Source organism: Drosophila ficusphila, unplaced genomic scaffold (assembly GCF_018152265.1).
Source record: "Drosophila ficusphila isolate 14025-0441.05 unplaced genomic scaffold, ASM1815226v1 contig_436, whole genome shotgun sequence".
NCBI lineage: Eukaryota > Metazoa > Arthropoda > Insecta > Diptera > Drosophilidae > Drosophila > Drosophila ficusphila.
In genome coordinates, this window is record NW_025064352.1 from 82,943 (window position 1) to 105,808 (window position 22,866).

Below are 22,866 nucleotides of genomic sequence, written 5' to 3' on the forward strand. Positions count from 1 at the left end.
TTCACTTTTGAAGGTGGTATGCTCTCTCTTTCAATATTGTTATCTTACTGTGACGCAATATTTTATTAAACGCTCTTTAAGGAGGGTTTCATAGTTCAGTAACTAGCTATCGGTTCTTATCTTGGGCACGAGACCTAGTCGCTTCTCTTTGTAGCACTTTTCATTAAGTCGCGTAATTAAGTAGTAGCTAATTCTCTTTGAAATCAGCTTTGATCCACTCTTGTTTTTTATAATTTGTTATCAAAGAAATATTTAGTCAATTTCTCTTTGGTGAAATCTTTGCAAATAGAAACATTTTAAGAGGCATCCGTATGTAAGCTTAAAGCTTAAATTTTGACCGTTACACATTCTACAATAAACACTTCAAAAAATGTGTTAATTTATTTATTTTCTTTTTTCTAAACCCTTCCCAAAAACGAAAAATGCATTTAATATAATTTTTACTTGTTTTTGTTATTATTTAACTTTTTCTTGTGGCTGTCACAATTCTCATCGGGTTTAAATTAAATATTCCACTTTTTATTTAAATTAAATAATAAATTGTCCTATTTAAACTTTATAATTAACATAATTGTAGTTTTAGGTCTGTACTTCGTTGATTTGTAGTTGTTGCTGCTGTGTTGCGGTTGTTTGCCGGACTGTGACTGAACACAATAATACAGTTAGACATCCTGCAATGGTTGGTGAGTTTATTGGATGGACAGCACCTTTACTTGGTGGCCGACTTCAGGTAGGCGATCAGATCGCCGCGCTCGTTGGGCTTCTTCAGACCAGCGAAGATCATCTTGGTGCCGGGGATGTACTTCTTGGGGTTCTCCAGGTACTCGAACAGGGTGTCCTCATTCCAGGTGATGCCTTTGGCCTTGTTGGCGTCCGTGTACGCGAATCCGGCCGCCTGTCCGGTCTTGCGACCGATCAGTCCATGTAGGTTGGGTCCAACCTTGTGCTTGCCGCCAGCCTCAACGGTGTGGCACTGTGCGCAGCGCTGCACGAACAGCTTCTTGCCCTTCTCAACATCACCAGCAGGAACACCCATTATGGATTAGGTTATTGATTTATGTGTTAACACGGACTCGACTGCAAAAAAAAAATTATTTGAATATTAATAATCTATAAGAGTACCATTCCTATTTATTAAAGCCCTTGTCAAGATTTTTTCTATAACACTAATGATCGTTTCCATTAAAGTTTGTAGCTGATTCATCTGATATTTGATCCTAACAATAATTGCAGTGAAATAAATTTTTTAGTGCTCAAGATTAGTTTTTAAACAAATTAGGTTAATATCTTGTTTATTGTAAAAAATACTGTCAATCAAGCATAAACTATTTTATCTAAATATGTATATTTTTATAATATTTTCCCAATCAGGAAACAATACTATTTTTTGCTTGTGTAGGTATGTAGGTCTATGAAAAAATATTTGTCCCCTTGCCCCATTATGTAAACAATTGATAAGGTTTCTGCGGAAACGAAATTATCAAAATTGCTAATGCTAAGTGCATTACTCGGCTGATGGTTTAGATAGGCTCTAACTACAAATACCACCTTTTTATTATCTGAGTCTGCATTTCCATTAGCCTCCCCCTCTTCTAACAAAACAGTTTTTTTCTCATTTTGTTCGCGCGTGGAGGGCAACGTCATCAAACACACACACACACTTTAAAAAGCTTCAGACGGTCACATGTTGTTGCCCCCCGCTCCACACTCTCTTTCCCCACAAATATTCGCCAATCGTCGCAAAATAATTGCGTCAGAATCGCTCAGCAACAGGCGAATAACTTCTCCAGGAAGCATCATACGAAAAAAAGCGCTAGTGTTTACATAACTACTATAATTTCCAGGGTCTGTGTTACGGTCAACTTGCTAATTGCCGGATAAAAAGTTGCATGCAGCTATTCGAACTTGACAGTGCAAGGTGCCGTTAAAATGAGTAAGTCACCTACACAGACACGCACCTACACTGAAACACGTAAATTAGAAGAAAATAAGCACTATGTATATATTCATATATATATATATATATATATATTATACATATATACATTTAATTTTGTTTTACATACGAAGTCGTGTTGTGTTGATAACGGCTTGAAGGTACATATGTATTAAAATCCACATTTTTATTACATCACGATTTTTTTCTCCATGTACAGAGGGCATGCAGCTAGAGAGTGAGTAACGGAAAAATAACAACAATGTCATCTGATTTGGCCTTGGCGAGAACTTTTCACTTTGTTCTCGTGCGTGAGAGACGAAGAGAAAGTGCAATTAGAAAATTGGAAGCAGGCCAAAGGCAGCAGAGGCTGTATATGGGTGGGTGCGATAAAGAGAGACGAGTGAAAATTGGGCCAACATCAGAGTTTCCTCAGAAAAGCGAATCTTACATAAGCATACGCTAGCAAAGGTAAAATATCCTCTTTTCTGCAAAAGAAGATGAAACTAGCACACCGCGGAAAAGCAAAACTTGCTTAGCAACCACGTGGCGCGCTTTTTAAGTCCATAGCAAAAAGCAAACATAAAAAATTCCAAGAACTGATACATTTTTTGCCAGACAGAGCGAGCGAGACAGCTGATGATCGGGTTCTTTGCTCTCTGTGCTCATGTAATCGACTCTCTCTGGGGATTTTTCAATGGCAATGTGACTTTGGGATTGCTATTTTTACCATTAATAATTTAATGCAAATTTTTTTCTTGGAAAACTCGTTAAATAGACTTATAAACCAAACTGAGCCAAAATCACACTACTATACACACACACAAGGACACGTTTATGTAATCTGAATCATCCCCCAAAATTATTTGTTTGCAAGGAAACTGTTTTCACACCAAAAATTACGCAATGCAATCCACACGGAAGTGTTTTTCATTATTATCTGTTTGAGAACTCGCTAATCAATAACTATTCAAGGTAATATTTACGTCACTCGAAAATTTGAAAAATACACCCACTACTTACATTGAACACAAACGTCGAGCTTCGCCGATTGTTTTACGAATGCCGATTTTAACGAAAGACCACCGTTTGAACTAGTGCAGAAACATCGAGGAATCGATTTTTTAATTTTAAAAATCGATGTTTGACGGCGATTACCCATAGTTTTCAACCCCTGGTAGACCAAGTGCCTCGTGGTTGGTGTCACCGCTTACCCGGTCAAAAGCTGATTGCTGCAATGCTTCTGAGCGCGCAAATTTTGTTCAAAACAATAAATTTTGGTTTTTTAACTTTAATAAACTCAAATAGTAGCAAACCTTTTAATGTTTTATAGGCATGTGCATTTTTAATTGAATTAAATGGAGTTAGGGCGAACGGTCTTAGTTTTTGCCGATCTTGTTGTTTTGCGGTCTTATGCATTTACTTGTTTGTCTTAAGGAAGGCGATCAAGTCGGCCCGCTCCTCTGCCTTTTTGAGGCCAGCAAAGACCATCTTGGTGCCAGGAATGTACTTCTTAGGGTCCTTCAGGTACTCGTCCAGATTGCCCTCCGTCCAGGTGACACCTTTTTTTACGTTGGCTTCCGTGTACTTGTATCCCGCTGCGGTACCGCTCTTGCGTCCTACGATTCCGCCCAGATTGGGGCCCACCTTGTGTTTGCCGCCCACCTCGTAGGTGTGGCACTGGGCGCACTTCTGGACGAAAATCTTTTTGCCGTTCTCCGCATCACCAGCACCCATTTTGGAAGCCTGTTTGGTAAGAAGGTTAAAACATTATTAGGACAGTATAATACAAGATAGAACGGTATAGTATAGTGCACCGATAATCAAACTTTGGCAGATAAAAGTAAACTCATTTGATGATTCTGATCAGAAATTTATGTACTTTATGGGGTCGCAAGTGATTCTTTCGGCCCGTTACATATTTATACTCTACGAGTGACAGGTATAAAAAATCATAAAAGATTACTCTAATGTCATTATAAATGGAGACCTTTGATATTGTTTTCGAAGTACATAATTACTGTATTTACGATTTATTTCCAATAGTTTTTTTTCATTCAATACACTTTCAATGGCCTGAAAGAAGCCGTTTGAAAAGTGCAAGTCCTTCCCATATTTCAGAGAAAGCGAGAGCGTCTCTCTTGGCCACTCTCTTGGCTGCAAATCGTTAGACGGAGACAGCTGCATATGCACAAAAGCAAAACGAAATTAGGTCAGAAAAATAAGAAAAACTAAAATTGAATCAAAATGGGTATTAAATGAAAAGCAAACAAGCAGCAACTTGGCGGCACTTCTAATGGGAAAAGCAACCGAAAGGTAATTCAATTAGCAGACACAGACCGCCCTTACACCCCCTGCCACCCCCTTTTTCCCCATCACTTTCGGCGGCCAGCAGCTGCACATGTGCTTTGAACATTTCCTTTCAATTAAAACGCATTTTACGCACTCTCTTCCGCCCCCTTTTCCCTCTCCGTGTCTTCCTTTTTTTGTGGCAAAAACAGATGCCACCGGAAAACAAAACAGAGCGAAGATGCATAAAGAGGGAGGAAATGGAGTCAGGGGTTTACACCGGTCATACTGGAATGATACATATTTATTGGACAGCCTATAGGCTTTATTTTGAAGTTAAATAATTCCAATCAACAGAAGAGAAATGAGAAAGTAAATAAAAGTAAATATTTTAATTTGAATTTACTGATAAATTTATTTATTTACCACTTCCTTCTAATAAAATGTAAATTAAACCTAAAGTAAGCTATTCTGTTTAAATATCTCTCTAATTAGGTATGTTAACAGTAGTGAGTGGGAAAGTTAAGTCGAATACCCGTGGCATCAGGTGCATCCATCTCTGCATCCAGCACATTTTACATCTACTTTATTCTCATAAGAGAATCCCGGCCAGATGACCTAACCTAATTTGCCCTGGCACCATAATTCACCCACAGGCAAAACTATCCTGTCTGTTGGCTCGAGTTCCCCTGCCTGACCACTATAAATAAATGGCGCACAAAATTAAATTACGCTTGAACGGGCCTGGCAAAATGTGGTTGGGGAAGGGGCGAGGAGTGGAGCCACTATTGTTTACGAGATCTATTGCTGCGGAAGTCCATAAAAAGGTGAGAGGTTGCTCGGGAATGGGGGTTTATAAAAGAGTGTCGGGAACAGGACACAAGGGGGATAAAAGGAGAATGCGGATATTGAATTGGTTGTTAAGTGCGGATGTACCTAGAGAATAGCGGATATTGTTATGCAAAACAGAATGTCGCATATAAGACTTTTACATGGAAAAAAACATTTTCTTTGACTCATACAACCAAGTACCAATACGTCAGTAAAATTTCGCGTCCCTTAAGGGTAATAATTTATGTTGTAACTATGACAAGCCTACTCCATACCATTTAATAAGTTTTTCGAGGACATCAAACTTAACCACAATTATTAGAGTTTAGCTTTTTAGCTGAGTTCCTCTATTTTCCTAAAACCTCGGTCAGCGGGTTACCAAGAACAACGCTTTGGGTGTTGCGCAATTTGGCATGACTTTGATATTCCCGACAACCTCCCACCCGCAAAAGCTGTACCCATAAAGAACCACCTCCACAACCCCAAAAGCAGACATTTCTGGTTTTCCTGCCCTGCATGGCAAGAACCCTACATTTCTTTCTCGTTCTCCTTTATTTTTGATTGCACAGTTGTACTTCTGTAGCAAAATCGAAATAAGATACATATGTAGGTATTAGTCAGAAAAGGTTGCAAAAATTAAAAGTACTGAACATTTTATAAGCATAAGTTAAAATATTTCAATTTTTTTAATTACATTTTTTAGGGCTTTTAAAATTAATTTTATTATGATTAATACGTTATGATGATCAAATAGCCCAAAACATGGTGGGGAAATAAAAAGATACTTTATGCATTAGATTCATTTTTGAAAGGAGTACTGTATTTGTTACAGCACGTTTATACTACGCGCTTTTCACTGCTGTGGCTGCCTCTTCTTCGAGGCCTTTCTTTTGAGGGGGTGGTGGGGCTGGAGAGATGGCTTCTTTTCTAGAACGAGGTCGCTGACTGCCCTTCAACGCTTTCTGCTTTCTGTGCCTGCGGATGCCCGAAAGTTACATAAGCCCCAACAACAACAACTACACCGCTAGTTGGCTTTGCATTTTATGCTGAGAGAGGCCCCAACATAGAGAAAGAGAGCTGCAGCGCTGCGCGTGAGAGCAGCAGTGGGAATGTGTGAATGAAAAATTGCTAAAAATGCTTCATTTCAAGCAATTTATAACTGTTCTTTGGCGCAACTGCACTGCTGACGTCGCTGCATCAATGGAAATGTCAAAGTGAGCTAAGGAGAGGATGTTTCGAGTGGGCAATAAAAAAAGGGGTGAAGTCTACTTAGAATTGGGGATAAGGTAAAGCGAAACATTTAGATTTTTAAATGTTTTTAAACACATTTGCTGATTAACATGGTACCTAGCCTTTTATAAGTAAATAAAGTTAAGGGTAAACAGAATACAAAGGGATGGATAAGAAAACCTTACGTATGTACATACGTTTAAAAAAATACATGGTAATAAATTAAAATATTTAAAACAGTAAGTGTCATTCCTGTATATGGGGCAGCAACAATGCAACAAGCTTACCTGCTGAACGCCTCTCTCTGGCTCTCGCTCTTTCGCTGCTTGTTGCTCTGCCTCTTCCTCCCACTATTTGAAACTCTCTCGCTCTCTGTGTCTCTCTAATGGAGCGCTGCTTGGGACGACTGGGGCTGCCGCTCTTAGTTGCGTTTTCATTCAATCAGCTGAGTTCGCGGCGTTCGGTCTTTTTAGCTCGCTCCAACAATTTTCCGTTGTACCGATCAAATACTACGCGCTTTCGTACGTGAAGGAAACTGAAACCGCAAAAGTTTTCGAGTTGAAAAATTCCCTAAAACAACAAGACTCGGCGAGGACGGAAAATTTGTTAGCAGCTTGTCACCTTCGAAAAGTATCTGTGTTCTGGACACTGCCGTACACTTGACGATAGCAGTTCAGCAGAGGCCTACTTAGCTGAATAAACATAACACAAAAAACTAAGGGCAGCCACCAGAAAGGAGCTGCCAACTAGCATTTTACGGTAAGTTTGATTAACCGTTATCCCCAGTGTTGTGTAATGCGCCATGCTTTTATGCTACTTGTGTCCTTGCGAAGGCTGCACGTGTCCTTGAAATGCGTCAAGTGGTTCCTGCGACTCTCTCTTTCTCGTCTGTACAATCCCTCTCTTTCGATTCTTTTTACGCATTTTACGTAATCACGCCTAAAAGTTTTTTGTTTTTTTGCGTCTTCCTTTTGAGCGTTAATCTCGACTCGTTTTTCATTTGGTTTTATGACTGCCCCCAATCCCATTTTCACCCCGAGTTCTTTTGCGTTTTCTCTGTAATTTCGATATGAACAAGAGCTTTCCTTCTTAAACCAGATAATTCTGTAAGGGTCTTGCTTTTATATCTGCGAAGGACATCTGGTTCTGACGAGGACCTCAACTTGAAAAGAAAATCTATCTTCTTTATTTGTTTTTAATGTTTGAGAGTGCTCTCGATGGGGAACTGATTCGCTTAGATTCAATTTGTGTTTTTGATAACACTGGCTACGACAACATAAAAGTATATATGTAATACAAAAAAATTGTTGTTAGTTTCTTAAATTTCTATTTGCTTTAAAGAAATCTATTTTTTTTTAAACAATGTGTGTTTGTTTATTAAAAAGGGAATTCAGAAGAAAAATTCGTTTAAAAGAATTTACATTGCAATTAACCTGAAAATTCTTTTAAAGTAAAACTTTGCCCGCATATTCCTTCGTGTTGATTAAACATAATATTTCTTTGGAACTTTGAACGTAGCTTCCTTGCAAAATGAAGAATAAAGAATGTATACTTTTTATTTCGCTTGTCGTAAATAATTTCTTCGTTCTCTTTTCTTTAGCCAGTTGGTTACTTCTGCCACCCAACAAAACGAATAAGTTCACACAAAAAGTTCTCAAAGGCTTTGTCAGCCCACCTCCAGATTTTCAATTATGTCACTTCATCTGTATTCCACACACTGGCTCAACTGCACCGCCCCCTTTTTGGGTTCAGTTTATTAATCATTTCTGCCTTTTGCCATGGCACTGGCATTTATATAGACCAATGAGCTTTACTGTATGAACGGCATGGACTTTTGTTACGAGCCACAGCTAGTTCACATGGCAGAGCCCCAACATCAATTATAGCATTAATGTTGAGGAATTGCTATAATTTAATTAATTTGCCTTGTGCTGGAGGCAGAGACATACAAATTAATGATTAATATTCATCGTGTGAAGCACATACGATAATTGGGTTCAGTGAAATGAGCCAACTTTAATGCCAGCAATTGAACACTTGGCCATTTAATTGAGCACAAAATATATAACGAGTACATAACTCATCTATACCATATCAGCTATCCGATTCTCTATGTAGGTCAGCTCTTTCGCTCGTTCATTTCTTATCATATCGTTAAGTGCACTTGGTGTCCCTCAACCGAAACTATAACCAACATATGGGGCATGCCTCCACCCCAGAAACCCCAAAAAATTATCAAACTTTGTTTCGTTTGTATTGCATTCATAACACTCGGAAACTCGGGGAGGCAGGCCATCACAAAAAAGGGAAATCAATATTTGCGCTTAAAATAATAAAGTGAATGGAGGGAAACCAAACCAACAAAAAAGATTAGGAAACATGTAGGAGTTTTTCCACGAGGAGCGAGAAGTTAAGAAGGGGCGGACATGAAGTGTTTGCTAGATAAGCAAAGCAAGCACTACCTAACTACTCCCCCAACTTCCCACTAAGAGCATTTGTATTGTTATTTTGAAAATAAAGATATCATTAATGTCATAAACTATGTTCTGACTGGAACCTAACAACCAAAACTCAAATATTTTGCTTTTATTTTGCTAAAAAATATTAAAGTATCAAACTATTATTAGTTTTAACTTTAAGAGAATAACTTTTGGAACCTTAATCCACCTGCTCAAATTGTTTTTAATTATGTTGAATGTCCGGATGTAATAAATTTAGACCAAAAACTCTTTCCAACTTTTTTGAGCTATTTCCAATTAAATCTTTTTATTGCTAATTTCCCAATTTATTCCACCGAATCCAATTACCCAAAAGCGGAAATGCCCAAAAAAACCAAATGAGCCTTGTCACTCAAATCCCGATAAAAGTTCAGAATTGGGTTATGGATGGGATTGGTTAGCACGGTTAGAATTCAAGAGAATTTTCCCCGTTGGTTTGACTGATTTAGATAAGCTGGAAATTAATGACAAGGCATCAGTCTGTGGCTTACAATGAGCTTTAAAACAATTTTGCCAACAAAAAAAATTAAGCTGACAACGATGAATAATGTAAAACAATTTGCGCAGAGAACCAGGCGAAAACAAGGGCAGGACTAGCTGAAAATTCCAAAGCGTGTCAAATGGAAATTGAAAATGGCCAGTGGAAATGAGCAGCGAAAAGTTCTTCTTCAAGCCTGACAGGAAAAACAGACAGGCAAAACAGACAGGCAGGATGAACGAAAGTGGGCGTGGCCCGTCATGTCAATTAGATTTAATCGAAAATCGATGGGCTGATGCTTGAGCTTGCAGTGAATGAAAAGGTCACGAAAAGGTTGATTCCATATGCAAAAAGCTAGGGTCAAACCCGTTGACCCTTTCCCAATCTTTAATCCATGCAGTGTGCGTGTGTGTGTGTGGTCTATAATATTTTCACAGCGTCATCTTTGTTTATTTTGTGGCCCCTCGAATAGAGTTCTGAATTATGCATTGGGCACGATTGAAAGTACATACTTGAGGGGGAAAACCACCACGCTTAGCTGGAAAACTCATTCGAAACTGAATTGCTTTGGTCAGCACAGAAAGTTATAAAGCCATCGAAAGTGGGGCGATGAAGGTTTGGGCAAACTTCTAAAGATTGTGTGTGGTCTTTCACTTAATTGGAAATTCTTGACAGAACAAACTTTGAAAGTTAACTGAAAGTTTAAAAAAAATAAAGTTTAAAAGATTTATTTTTATTCTTTATAAGCGGCATACAAAATGATTAAACTTATGTGTACTTTTATATTTTCTTGACATTGAATTGTGGTATGGGAAATGCATTAATAAATCTTTCAAATTGATAATTAATTAGTTAGGTGTATTTATAATTACTTTTATGCTAAAAATATTTACTAATTGCCTGAAGTTTTCATTCCGTACTTCTTTATTTACCTTAAGTTCTAAACAAAGTGTGAGTCCTTGGTTCGAATTTAATTACACGATAATTTGTTATTTTATCATTTGAATTTAAATGCGTTTTTATTCATCCGATTTCCATTTCCTTCATTTGAATTTAATTTGGATATTTTCCGTTGTTTTATTTGTAAGTTCATTAATTTATTTAAAACCATTTAACGAGCCATAAAATGATGCCACCACCAGAGCGGCAAACTCGCTCTGTCTTCTGTAATTTCCCCATCTATTTCGTTTTGCTTCGGCTTCGGAGTTCAATGTGAGCCGCATTTCTTATCAGGCGCAAGCATAAAGATTTTCCCATCATTATGTAAGAGGTTAGTTCGGCCATAAAACCATGCTTCAGTTCCACTCCTCCCTCCTCCCCTTTTCTTCCCAGCCAAGTTAACGAGCTGGCCACAATGGGTATTTGGTTTTAGCTAATGAGCAGCGTCGACTGCGACTGCCAAGCTGACCGCGCAATTTCTTTTGGCCAACTTTGAACTTCGGATCCCCAGTTTATTTTCCTCTTTTTCTTCAACTTTATTTTTGGGTGACCGCATTTGGCTTATTGTTTATTGGCTTTTCCTTCGCCTTCGTCTTGTTGTTTATTATTGTTTACGTTGGCATTTCATGCGCAATAATGGTATAATATTTGCATTTGTATTGGCTACGTGGCGTATGCGTAATACCATAGTCGTGCCAAAAGAACAGGAAATGGATAGTGGCCATTGGGGATATTGCACATTGGCTCCCCTTGGATCTTCGCAGTCTTCGTAATGGTTTGTTTGAAAACGTATTTATCTGTCTGCGGAATGTTTTTGCTATGCCGAATGGCGGGGTTCCAATATTCAAAGGTGGGATTTCGCAATGGGTCAGTGTCTGGTTTATGAAATGCTTTAAAAAGTAATGGATATTATATTTATTTTTTTCTATACAACTTATGATTTATTATAATGAAATATTAAATTATTAATATAATTATTTAGTGATTTATTTTAGTGCATGTTTAGGATGCCATAACAATTATAAACGTTTTGGAAGTAAGTTTACTCGGGTCCAACCTAATTGCTTCGTGTTCTTCAGATTTAGTGTGCTTGAGCGTTAAGTTTTCCCTGAACAGCTGACAACTGTTCAGGTCGTTTCTTCTGCTGGCCTGTGACGTCTAACAATTTTCCATTTAAACGGCATTGTCTGGGCCGTTTGCATCTCATTCCAGCTGTTCTTCATTGTCAATTATATTTGTCTTTCTCAGGCCGTTTGTTGCGGCTTCTTCGCTGGCCCAGTCTCCCACTACCGCTTTTTCTCGTTCCCCCGTGTGTTTGTTCTGTGTATCTGAGAGATACTTGCAGCATAGCTGCATGTAGCTCGTATTCCTCAACTAGCCCGCAACATGGCAGTATTTTTTTCCTATTTCTTTTTGTTAATTTACATGACAACACGTTTCGAAAGTCAGTCAACACAGGACAGGAGGTGCGAGAAGAGATGAGGGACAGGGAAATAGCTCACTGAGATGGGGGCATTGTAAAGTAACTTGTAGATAGATACATTTGCTTGTAAGTTTCAAGTTAACTAGACTGTTACACTGTCGCAGTTGCAGGGAGCCGTTGGGGAGGTGGAAAACCTAGGGCACTTGCCGCCTTTTTTGCGGTTTTTCCACCCAAAAAAAATAAACCTATCCCTCGGACTCGAAACCTCTTGCCGCTTGACTGCGGTTCTGGGGCAAAAGACAATGGATCTGCTGGCTACGCTTTTCTCCCCAGCATCGTTTCTTCACCTTACGGAGATTGCAGTGCCTGCAGTCGGAAATTAGCATTCTTATAAATATTTATTCAGGTTTTTCCATCTTCTTCAGTGTGTATCTTTGCCTCTTTGAACTCCCATTATCGGCGAGTGTGTGTGCGTTGTTAATATTTATGATTTGTACGTATATCTCTCGAATATTGCCTTCTAATTACTGCCTCAAGTTGAACGGGTCCCCAACTCGATTTGCTACCATGTGATGTCATTTGTTTGTTGTTTCTAGTTTGTAGTTTGGTGAGATCATGGCGCACCCGAAAAGAAAAGAAGCTTACAGATCTCTCTAAGAGCTTGTTATGTAATGCCGTTCGAAAAAGGGGGAGTTCTCAAGGTTATCCGGTCTGTTATTTAAGCTTCATTGAATCAATCAAACGGTTTGCAATCAAGCGTAATATGCGTATTAAAGTACAGTGTGACCCAATTAGATATCGTTATCTATTTACAAAGATCTGACGCTCTAGCTCTGGAGTCTAGACCTCTCTATCGGTGTCTCAATTTCGCTGAGTTTTTTAATTACAATAGCAACATTACAATCAGTTGCACAGGGAAAAAATTCGTTAAAGGAAAATGTTTTAATACATATTAATAAAACTAATTAATTAAAAAATAAATCTTAATTTATAATGTAAGAAATAACTTCAAAAACCATAAGAAATTTTTCTATTCAACTGTTGAATATATTTTACAATCAGGTACTTATACTATTTTTTTCCGTGTAAAATGTGTGGAAATTTGCAAGTGATATTGAAGCCTCATTAAGACGGATGTCAACGGAGGACGCAGGGGCGGCAGTGGGTCTAGGTGGGCGGGGCAGTGGGTCGCTAGTCGTTGTGGAAACTGCGGTCGTGGTTGTGGTTGTGTCAGTCAGCGAAGCGCTCAAGTGGCACGCGCTTGATAACAACACCAAGTCAAGCTCCCAGTTTCCCCAGTTTCAAGTCTCGGCTCCACAGGGAATGAATGCACTGTAAGTCGGGGAACACTCATTTGAAATGCAATTGAAACTGGCAGAGACAGTCGGTGTCATAAACAAATAATAACAACAAAACCGTTACAAAAAGGTAGTGAGAAAAACAGAATATGTAAGTTAGCAGCAAGTTAACAGGTAAATGCTAAAAATAACTGTTACGGGATAAGGTAAAGTAGTTAAATAAAAAATTCTAAATAGAAAAGTTAGAGCAACTGTAATAAAAACCAATGTTTAAAACCATTATGAGTGATGTGAAAAAGCTAAAGTTTTCCACTAAAAATTCCAGTCCATATAAATGTCAATAGCATTTCAGTTTTCCCTATTTCCGAAATTAGGTTAACTAGTGTTATCAATGGCATTTCAGTCGTACGAAGCTGTCGTGTTGCCTTCAAATGGGAATAGCCAAATGCCAACTCCACCTAGCACTCCCTTCTATGTAGCTTTCCAACTGCCACATTTCGGGACGACTGATGGAGGGAAACCCGAGTTCCAATGCAAAATGCATGAAAAGCACAAATTGATAATTGAATTTGGCACAGGCTCAAACTGCAGTTTGCCGTTTGTTGCCAGTTGTTCAGTTGTTTTGTTGCTAATATTATTGCACAGCATGCGCCAAGTGGGTCAATGTGAGCCGGGTGACAAGCAACATATACATATATAAAAAAAGTAAAAAATCACAAACATCAACGTCGACACAAAATTGAAGCCAATTAGGAGGAAAATGGAAAATATTTGTCACCCAACAGGGGAACAAAGTGCAAGTGTAGGTGTAAGAAAAAATGAATCCCAGGCACTGGGGAAATCCGAAATGTTCTATCAGGAATCTCACCGTATTATTAGCTGTTATTTGGCCATTATTGGCCCTAAAATATGTCAAGCTGTCTGCGTGGGTGATAAAACTTCAGCGAACACAACGATGGGCCACAAATTACCAAAAAGACAGCGTCGTCATCAAAGATATTCGATTTCCAACACTCGGCACTCATAAATTTCACAAGAGCCGGCGCCCAGGATATTGGAATACATGACCCGCGGGCCAGGCACGAAGCCCACAAAATATTCGTGGATATACCAAATCTAAAGTATTGCATGTTCGCACCCATTTCTCCACTTTTCCCCCTCCTTCATCCCCCCTCCCCTCCCGCTTTAATACAGCTGGGCATTCGGTTAATTTAACGGCAATAAAAACATCACGCATACGCCCCGCGGTGCCAGCGGATGGTTGATGGAGATGTGCGGCGAGGGTATTCAATAAAACAAATGCCTTGAAATTGTCATCGAAGGGTAAGGGAGATGGAGAAATACTAAACGAACGACGGTCGTGTGGAAAAAGTTCAATCATTAGTTGACGCACATGACACAATGCAGCGAAGGAAATTGTATTGGGCAAGATAGATATGCTAATTTGGTGAAGCAAGCACTAAAAATACGTTTGCTGATCTAATAAATTGAAAAAGCAAAACAGTTGCAGGATAAAACAGATTTTTTATAAATTTGTTTATTAAAAAAATCACTAATTGCTTTAAAAGTTTATTTTCCCAATTTGAAATGTTTAAGTTTTCTTAGCGAAAGGTAAAAAATTTGTCGCACGAATTGTGAAACAGAAAACAGAAAAACGGCATTGAAGGCGAGGGATTGGGAAGGGGGAATACCATATATACATTTGTGGGCGAGTTTCGTGTTGGCCCGTTAGCTTTAAAACGCCCACACACCACCACGATCTCTCACCCCAACCCGCTTGAACTGACACCACAGCAGCTGCATTCATGGTATCCAAAAGATTAAAATGAAAACAGAAAATATTTCTCATTCCCGAAATGTTTATGTCAAAGCTAAGAAGAAGAAAGGGAAACCCATGCAGAGGTGGAAATGAAGTAAAAGCGAGGAAATTCATGTAAAATATTTGTATAGTTTAGTTGGACTAAGATAATCAGAATGCTAAGACCGAAACTAAATATTATACTTATAGCAGGAGCTATTAAAAATTTATCTTAATTTGTTAGACAAAGTAATTATTAAAAAAAAAAATTTTTTAAAGGAATTATTAATTGAAGCTTCAATGATTGCTTATATTTATTAGGTCACTAGTTTAATATTATATCTTTATTAATTTTTTAAAAATTGTAACCACCTTCAAAGAGTTTTGGTGCATAATTTAGTTTAAATTAGCACATGTTTTAAAATTGACTTCAATAGTAAAAAATTCCATTAAAAACTTGCTTTCATAAAAGTAAAAATGAGGGCACTTTTATGTCTCCGCATATGAAAAATAAACACTATTTTTCCGAAATTACCCACTGTACTCTTAAATGTTTGGTGCCGTGGCTATCTGCTCGCACATGATCTCAGCATTTATAATGAACTAGGCAAATGCGCAGGCGTATTTTGAGCAGTGACAAGATTGCTTACAAAACATACAAAGTGAAAAAATATTTAGCAAGAAGCTAGAAGAAAAGCGATCCACAAAATACAAAAAAAAAAAAGAAACGAAAATAACAAAACAATATTTTTATGTGTCGCGTGGACGCGACAAGCTGCTGGCGTAGCTTTTTTATTGTCTCCGCCGCTGCTGCTGCCAGATTATATGGAAATGTTTTATGAGCGAACTGCACTTTTGGACTGTTGAGTTGACACAGACATAAAAGCGCCGGGATTGTAAAACTTGACGGGGAATTGAAATTAATTTGTTGCCAGAAGGCGGTGGGCGGCAAAGTGGAAGGGGAATATGTTGCACATTGCATAATTACTAGACTTCTGCATGAATGCATTCAAAACGACAAATGAATCACTTATTCTAAAAAGTGGGCACACTATTTTTTCTGCATAGTATATTTGGGTGTGAGTGAATAGGGTAGTATTGTCTGTTTTGATTGACAGTAGTCTCACTCATTCCAGAGTTGTACAGCTGTTAATGAGGACAGCAAAATTGGTGTGCAGCAGTGATGCTTTTTTTTACAGTAATTTTATTTTTTATTATTAAAATAATAGTTTTAAGGCATCTTTGATTATTTTTCCTTCGTCATTATTGCTTTCCTCCGCGGGAGCTCACCCCTGGCGGAAGACACGTTCAACCCAATGGAGGCATCGTCCACTCCAAGACACTTCAGACCAAGCGCTGAGGACTGGGCAATTGCCAAGTCTCTAGTCTCTCCGGAGAGACTTAAATGGGCAATTGGGACCTTCCAGCCATTTAAGTCACCTGGTCTGGATGGTATCTCTCCATCATTCCTGCAGCAGGGACTGGATTTACTCCTAACCCGCTTAAGGAGACTGATGCTAAGCAGCCTAGCAATTGGACACATCCCAAATGCGTGGCGTAGAGCTAGGGTGGTCTTCATCCCCAAAGCAGGGAAGAAAGACATCACCAACCCAAAGTCCTTCAGACCTATCAGCTTAACCTCGTTTTGCCTTAAAACGTTGGAAAAGCTGGTAGACTACCATATTAGGAGCACAGTTCTTAAGGACTGTCCGCTGCAACCCACGCAGCACGCATACAGGGCAGGTCGTTCAACAGACACTGCACTGTACCAACTTTGTCACACCCTTGAAGGAGCAGTAGACAACAAAGAAGTTGCAATCTGCGCCTTTTTGGATATAGAGGGAGCCTTTGACAATGCGTCGCATGATGCTGTCTTAGCGGCCCTCGCCAGAAGGAATATAGACGCGACAACAAGAAGGTGGATTGGAGCCTTGTTAAGCTCCAGACAGGCAATGGCGACCATTGGTAACAGCACAATGACCGTTGCCACAAGCAGAGGATGCCCGCAAGGTGGAGTCTTGTCTCCTTTACTGTGGAGCCTACTAGTAGATGAACTACTAAAGAAACTCGCCGACAGAGGAATACAATGTCAGGGCTATGCCGATGACATAGTAATAGTAGCCAAAGGGAAATTTGAAGAAACGCTTTGCGATATTGTCCAACTCGGACTCAAGATAACGCTCGACTGGTGCAGGGAAGTTGGGCTTAACCTCAACCCCGCAAAAACAGTCATTGTTCCTTTTACAAAGAAGTACAAACTGAAGAAGATGAGACAAATCATACTACTAGGTACTCCCGTAGCAATAAGCCGGGAAGTTAAGTACCTCGGAGTTACCTTCGACAGAAGGCTAACGTTTGCAACCCATATGCAAAAGACAGTGGATAAGTGCCTCAGGGCTCTCTTCACCTGTCGGAAAATTGCAGGGAAATCTTGGGGGACCTCACCCCAAATTATCAGATGGTTATACCTTATAATTGTGAGGCCAATACTCACATATGGGTCAGTAGCCTGGGGTAAACGAGCAAGGCTCGTTACCGCACAGAAACAGCTCCAAAGGCTGCAAAGACTGGCATGCATATGTATGACAGGAGCAATGAGAACCTGCCCCACTGCGGCACTGGAAGTTCTCATGGAACTCACACCGCTACACTGCGTAGTAGAGTTACAGCGAAAGGCCACCCTACTAAGAATCACTTCTTGTGGGAATGGCAGTGACCGCATCCTTAGTTCTAGGGATGCAGCAAAACTACTAGTCGAACTTCCCCTGAGCTCACACCCCAGGGACGAAATGACAGTAGAATTCATCTTTGAAAAGAATTTCTCTGCTCATCTGAGCAACAAGAAAGATTGGACCACCATGAAGGAAGTACACTCCATGGCGAGTCACACTATAGCATGGTATACGGACGGGTCTTTAACACACCAAGGCACTGGCCTTGGAGTAGTAGGACCACGAATTAAATACCATGAATCGTTAGGCCAATACACCAGCATATTCCAAGCTGAAGTTTGCGCCATAGGACGGTGTGCAGAGCTCAATATGAAGCGTGGGTACACAAACAAGGACATTGCGATCCTCTCGGACAGTCGAGCGGCAATTACTGCACTATGCAGCAATAGAATCACTTCGAAGCTGGTACGAGAAGTAAGGACAAAGCTGAACCTTCTGGGCAGCAACAACAGGCTGTCATTAAGATGGATTCCAGGACACAAAGACATATCCGGGAATGAACTAGCCGACAGGCTAGCAAAACTAGGGGCGGAAAGACCCCTTATAGGACCCGAGCCTTACTGTGGCATAGGCAGACACACAGTCAAAGATTACCTAAGAACAGAAGAGGTACATATGAGGCAAGCCTGCTGGGTAGACACCACAGGCCAAAGACAAGCCAAAACCCTCATCGTCAATTATGACATGAAGAGGTTTAAGAAACTTATACTACTAGGGAAGAGATCACTTAGGATAGTTACCGGCTTACTAACCGGACACTGTAAACTAAGGAGACACCTATTTAATATAGGGATTACAAACAGGAAAACATGCAGATTCTGTGATAACGAGGACGAAACCTCAATACACATAATATCAGATTGTCCAGCACTAAGTAGCCTGAGGAGCAGAACCCTCGGGTCCAGGTTCCTTACACTTGGGACCTCTGGAAGCATCGACCCGATAAAGCTCCTTAACCTTATCGAAGGAGCCGGGTTGATGGGTGAGCTCTAAGCTCAGATAGGGGGTACAATAGATCCAGTTGGGTCGAGGTAACCTTTTCCCCCCCTAATAATAATAATATTGCTTTCCTCATAAGTAGGAATGGAGCCAATTAATTGGAGAGACTTTTCAGGCAAGTTATAATTATGACAACATAATTTATGACGACGCAATCCAAATCTCAAGAAAGAACACATGTACATACATGTATTTATAAGCGGTAAGCTTTTGAAAATATATGTAAGTATATTTACCTGTTTGCCAAAATGGCATTTAATGAATCTACCTCCAAACGGTTCCTAATTTTGGTTTTCACCAAGTTTACTTGGCTAAAAGCTCTCTACCTCAGCATTTGACCATGGTAATGAAAGCAGACTGAGAGGTCCTCATGGGGGTTGTTGCCTGCAGAATCCCGATACCTCTTCCCTTCTGACCAAAATGTTGAAGTATTTTCAATATTTTCCCAATTTATTAGGTGAATATTGGAATATTGTGAAATTATTTTGCTTTTAATCTTAGAATTTATTGAAAATATATTTAAAATAGGCAGAATTTACCCTTTTTGAAAGTAAATAATATTAGATTTTATAAAAGGACAGATTTCCGGATGAAAAATCTAAAAAAGGACAGATTTCAGGTATGCGGATGATTTTCAATTTTTTCCGGATGAAGGGTTAAAAACAGGACAGATCTGTCCGGAAAAAGGACAAATTGGCATCACTGGTGTGCAGTAGTCAACGTACTGTACAGTGTTTTGGTGTGCAGTTGACTTACTGTACAGTGAGTGAAACTTCATGACTGGTACATACACACATATATGTATAGTTCTCGTGTGTATTTATGTCCGATTAAAAAATTGTTTTGTTTTTTTCGTTTTAAATGTATTTATTATAAAAAAAAAATTTTAAAATTATTTATATTTAAATTTTAACTAATTATAATAATTATTTTATGTTATTAAAGAATCTATATTTAAGTTATTAATATGGTAATGAAGGAACATTATTTTGTTTACCATGTCTTCAGTGGTGGCAATTTTTGACCGTTTTTCCAAAATTAAATTTTTGGCAACAGAAAATTACTGCACTCATCTGCACAGTTGTTCACAGTCAACATACGAGCTGTACAGCGTGTTCAACAAAGGACAAATATAGTACTCCTTACGAAGAGTACAACCATATACTGAACTCACTCGAAGTGAGTACACTAAAAATGTTGTGCTATCTTCTTCTGACCTATAGAGTATACTGTACAGTAAAGAATGAGTGCAGTGTTTTTGAAGACACTACACTACTGTACAGATCTGTTATGCCACAAATGAGTGCATTCATGCAGAAGTCTAATAATTACTATTGACCTAGAACACACAGTCTTTCTCTCGGATACGTTATCTTTTTCCCGACAGAGAAACAGGATTTTGTGCAATAAAAGCAAACATCAATTTTCATTTATTGTTTGTGTGCTTACATAAAGTCATTTACCCATCTGAATTGTCATTTTTTTTCATTGTCCGTAACCATGCGTTGAGCTTTGTCATTGAATCGCTCTCCAAAGTCTGGCTTTAGCCAGATCTGGAAAAACTGGAGCATGCTTCGTTTCGATTTGGGCCTCATTTTGGGCATACGTTCGTATTTGTACATATGTACATATTTACTTCAGTTCATATGGGCAAGGTCGTCGGCTTCGGATGGGTGGGTAGGTGTCTCTTTGGCCTGGGTGTGTGGAGCCAATGAAGCATTTCGATTAGAGCTGAGCAAAGCCGTTGCTAAAACAAACTAGTTCGGCTAAATGACTGGTAATTGTTTTTAATAGCAAAAGGTTAGTATAGTGAAAGTTTAAGGGGATTCCGTGTAATGGCGGGCAATCAAAAACCCATTTATTAAATTAATGTTTTGCTCTTCATATTTTATCAGAGCTTCTGTTAAACCGAATTCATTTTCTTAACAAGATTTTATTTTTATTATATTTTTATCTTCATACAAAGAACTCCTAAAAATACGTATCTCATTGACATGAGCTTCCTGCCCTCCCGCATCATCTTTCAATTTCGAGTCAACTTTTCGCTGGGGATTTTGGGGATTTGCCGACTGCCGCTCAAATGTCACGGCAGCCACTCGACAGTGAATGATGCTTGAGGACTTGAGCCATTGACTTGCCACTTTGAATAGCCCTTGACTAATCCCCTACTCGATTTCCGTCTTATCCTTGCAGCCTGTGCGTTTCGTTCGTTCCACGCTTGTGACCCGTAGCCCACGTCCACTTTTGTGGCGTGTGCAACCCGAAGCCGCCAAGACGACTTACTCGATAATGAAGATGAGCTCGCCCAGGATCATGCAGCAGAAACGGAGCAGCAAGTCCTCCAACTCGTCAAGGGTCTCGATGACCACCTCGACGGCGGAGGAGAACCTCCTGGAGTCGAAGCTCTTCAGCTGGATGCGTCTCTTCCGCTTCGCCTCGCTGCTCTGCCGCGCCGAGTAACGGAGCTAGTCCATAAGATCGAGATCCCCCACGAGATCCTTCAACCCCAAAAATAAAATGTTAGGAGAAATACATATAACAGATACTCGAACTAGTTGCCGCTTTTCAGTCAAGTTTTCCTATATATAAAAAGAGACACAAAAAGATAAAACACCAACCTCTTGTCACCTTAACTTTTCCAGCAATGTAGAGAATAAGTATTACAAAATGAGTAAACAAGGTTACATCTCTTCTTATCAGAAATACCACGTTAAGTTTAAGCTGAAAAGCAAGGAATATCCACCCTAAGAAACACAATGTTTATTTTAAGCTCCTTTTTGGGAAATCGAAAACAATTTTCTTTCTGTTAGCTCTTCACACTTAAGTCAATTTTTAGTGTAAATTCCGTCGCATCGGAATTTCTCGCGCCTTTCGTACCTTTTGTATTGTAATAAGTGAAAAGATAAATGAGACACTTACAAATTGCAAAACTACAAGCTAATAAATATTAAATCATAATCCATTTATTGCGTTTATTCGGGTTTTATTAGTGCTTAAGTTTCGAGAACAACCGACTACAACATGAGGTATATTTTTGTATTTACAACACTGTTTTGCGTGTCACAAACAAATAAAATAGCAAACATCAAGAGAAACGTTAATGCAAGGCTATTAAATAGATAAATACATATATTACTAAAAACAAAAGCGAGAAAATGCAGTACTAACAATAACAATACAATGTATACATGTAGAGGAATATATTTACACATCCAACTCGAATCGGAGTCTATGCAAATGCGCTTATCCAATACTGAAAACACACACAAATATTAAAACTCATTCACAATAGTTAATCCAAGCCCAGCAATATGAGAAGTGCATTTAACCCAAAGAAGTTGCCAAACGACAGTGTTGTTACCACATTAGCAATGCAAAAACACAATAGCGAAAAACGTATCTAAAATGATGTACAACCTCAGAAAGTAATAAAAAATAACAATGAAACGACTACATCAACAACAAAATAAACAAATACAGTTATCAGAGATTTTCGAAATTAAATTTTAATTATTAATTAGTTAGTAAGCCAGAATGCAATCCTGCAACATGAAAATAACGGTAATAACGGTAAAAGCCAAAACAATGAGAAAACTGTACTAGAACATAGCAATATCACTGCAGCAGATAATTGTTGAGAAAAATGCAATAAATCGATATCGATCAATAAATAAAGTCTTTAAGCTGTTAAGTGTTCAATGGAATAAAAGCAATTGGTTTTTGTTTTCATTTAAATAGTATGGAAAATAATTGCAGCAAGCATTGGAAAATTTGATTTATCAAAGCTCTCCAAGTCCAACGAAATCCTGCTTTAAATCGTGGCGGGAAATGTTGGCGCCCAAATAAGCCCGTCCGTCCAACAGGGAAAATTCCATGATTTTCCGATATATACTGGATATATCGGGATAAACTATCGTATCTGCAGGCACGAACAAGTCAGCTGTGTTGTGAGCAGTGGTTGCAGTGGTTCACTCGGTGGACTTACATAGATTTCCCATTTCGTTAACACCAGAAGCTGCAACATCGGATCTGGAGGAAACAATATCAACAAGTTTTTGGTTCTACAGTGTCACCACCGGATACACCACCGGATCCACTTGCCACAAATAATGCAACACGCAGTGGGAACCCGCAGCATCGACAATACCATCCAGGAGCAACACCAGTTCCTGTCTAGTTTGTCAAAGTTGAACGGTGAGAATGTGGGTTTATTTATTTTATAATTTAACGACTCCTTTTGTTCCAGAAAAATGGAGGAAATATGCCGAGTTTGCCTGGGAAGCTGTGATATTATGGTTAATATATTTGAAGGGAAGCAGGAAAATGGACCAAGTATTTCGGATATGATCGCTCAGTGGTCTGGATATCATGTTGTGAAAGGCGATTCCCTTCCCGAAAACATTTGCCTAAATTGC

The 22,866-nt window shown here is 39.1% G+C and overlaps 3 protein-coding genes across 3 annotated transcripts; 1 reads left to right on the forward strand and 2 right to left on the reverse strand.

Annotated features, from left to right (window-relative positions):
• Positions 1 to 434: 434 nt before the first annotated feature.
• LOC108098283 (cytochrome c-2) lies at positions 435 to 3,043 on the reverse strand. The gene is made up of 2 exons (XM_017201087.2): positions 2,960 to 3,043; positions 435 to 1,077 (listed from the first exon to the last, which is right to left on the reverse strand). The coding sequence occupies exon 2, from the start codon at positions 1,034 to 1,036 to the stop codon at positions 710 to 712; it is 327 nt and encodes a 108-aa protein (XP_017056576.1). The 5' UTR covers positions 1,037 to 1,077; positions 2,960 to 3,043; the 3' UTR covers positions 435 to 709.
• A 168-nt stretch (positions 3,044 to 3,211) lies between these two features.
• LOC108098227 (cytochrome c-1) lies at positions 3,212 to 6,686 on the reverse strand. Its single transcript, XM_017201008.2, has 2 exons — positions 6,574 to 6,686; positions 3,212 to 3,682 (listed from the first exon to the last, which is right to left on the reverse strand). Exon 2 carries the CDS (start codon positions 3,671 to 3,673, stop codon positions 3,356 to 3,358), a length of 318 nt encoding a protein of 105 aa, XP_017056497.1. The 5' UTR covers positions 3,674 to 3,682; positions 6,574 to 6,686; the 3' UTR covers positions 3,212 to 3,355.
• Positions 6,601 to 22,164, forward strand: LOC108098228. The gene is made up of 2 exons (XM_017201009.2): positions 6,601 to 7,045; positions 20,645 to 22,164. The coding sequence occupies exon 2, from the start codon at positions 20,741 to 20,743 to the stop codon at positions 20,909 to 20,911; it is 171 nt and encodes a 56-aa protein (XP_017056498.1). The 5' UTR covers positions 6,601 to 7,045; positions 20,645 to 20,740; the 3' UTR covers positions 20,912 to 22,164.
• The last annotated feature ends 702 nt before the right edge of the window (positions 22,165 to 22,866 follow it).

What these genes read in the sequence shown, in the direction of transcription:
- LOC108098283 (XM_017201087.2), bottom strand. Translation starts at nt 1,036, where the DNA reads ATGGGTGTTCCTGCTGGTGATGTTGAGAAGGGCAAGAAGCTGTTCGTG.
- LOC108098227 (XM_017201008.2), bottom strand. Translation starts at nt 3,673, where the DNA reads ATGGGTGCTGGTGATGCGGAGAACGGCAAAAAGATTTTCGTCCAGAAG.
- LOC108098228 (XM_017201009.2), top strand. Translation starts at nt 20,741, where the DNA reads ATGAAGATGAGCTCGCCCAGGATCATGCAGCAGAAACGGAGCAGCAAG.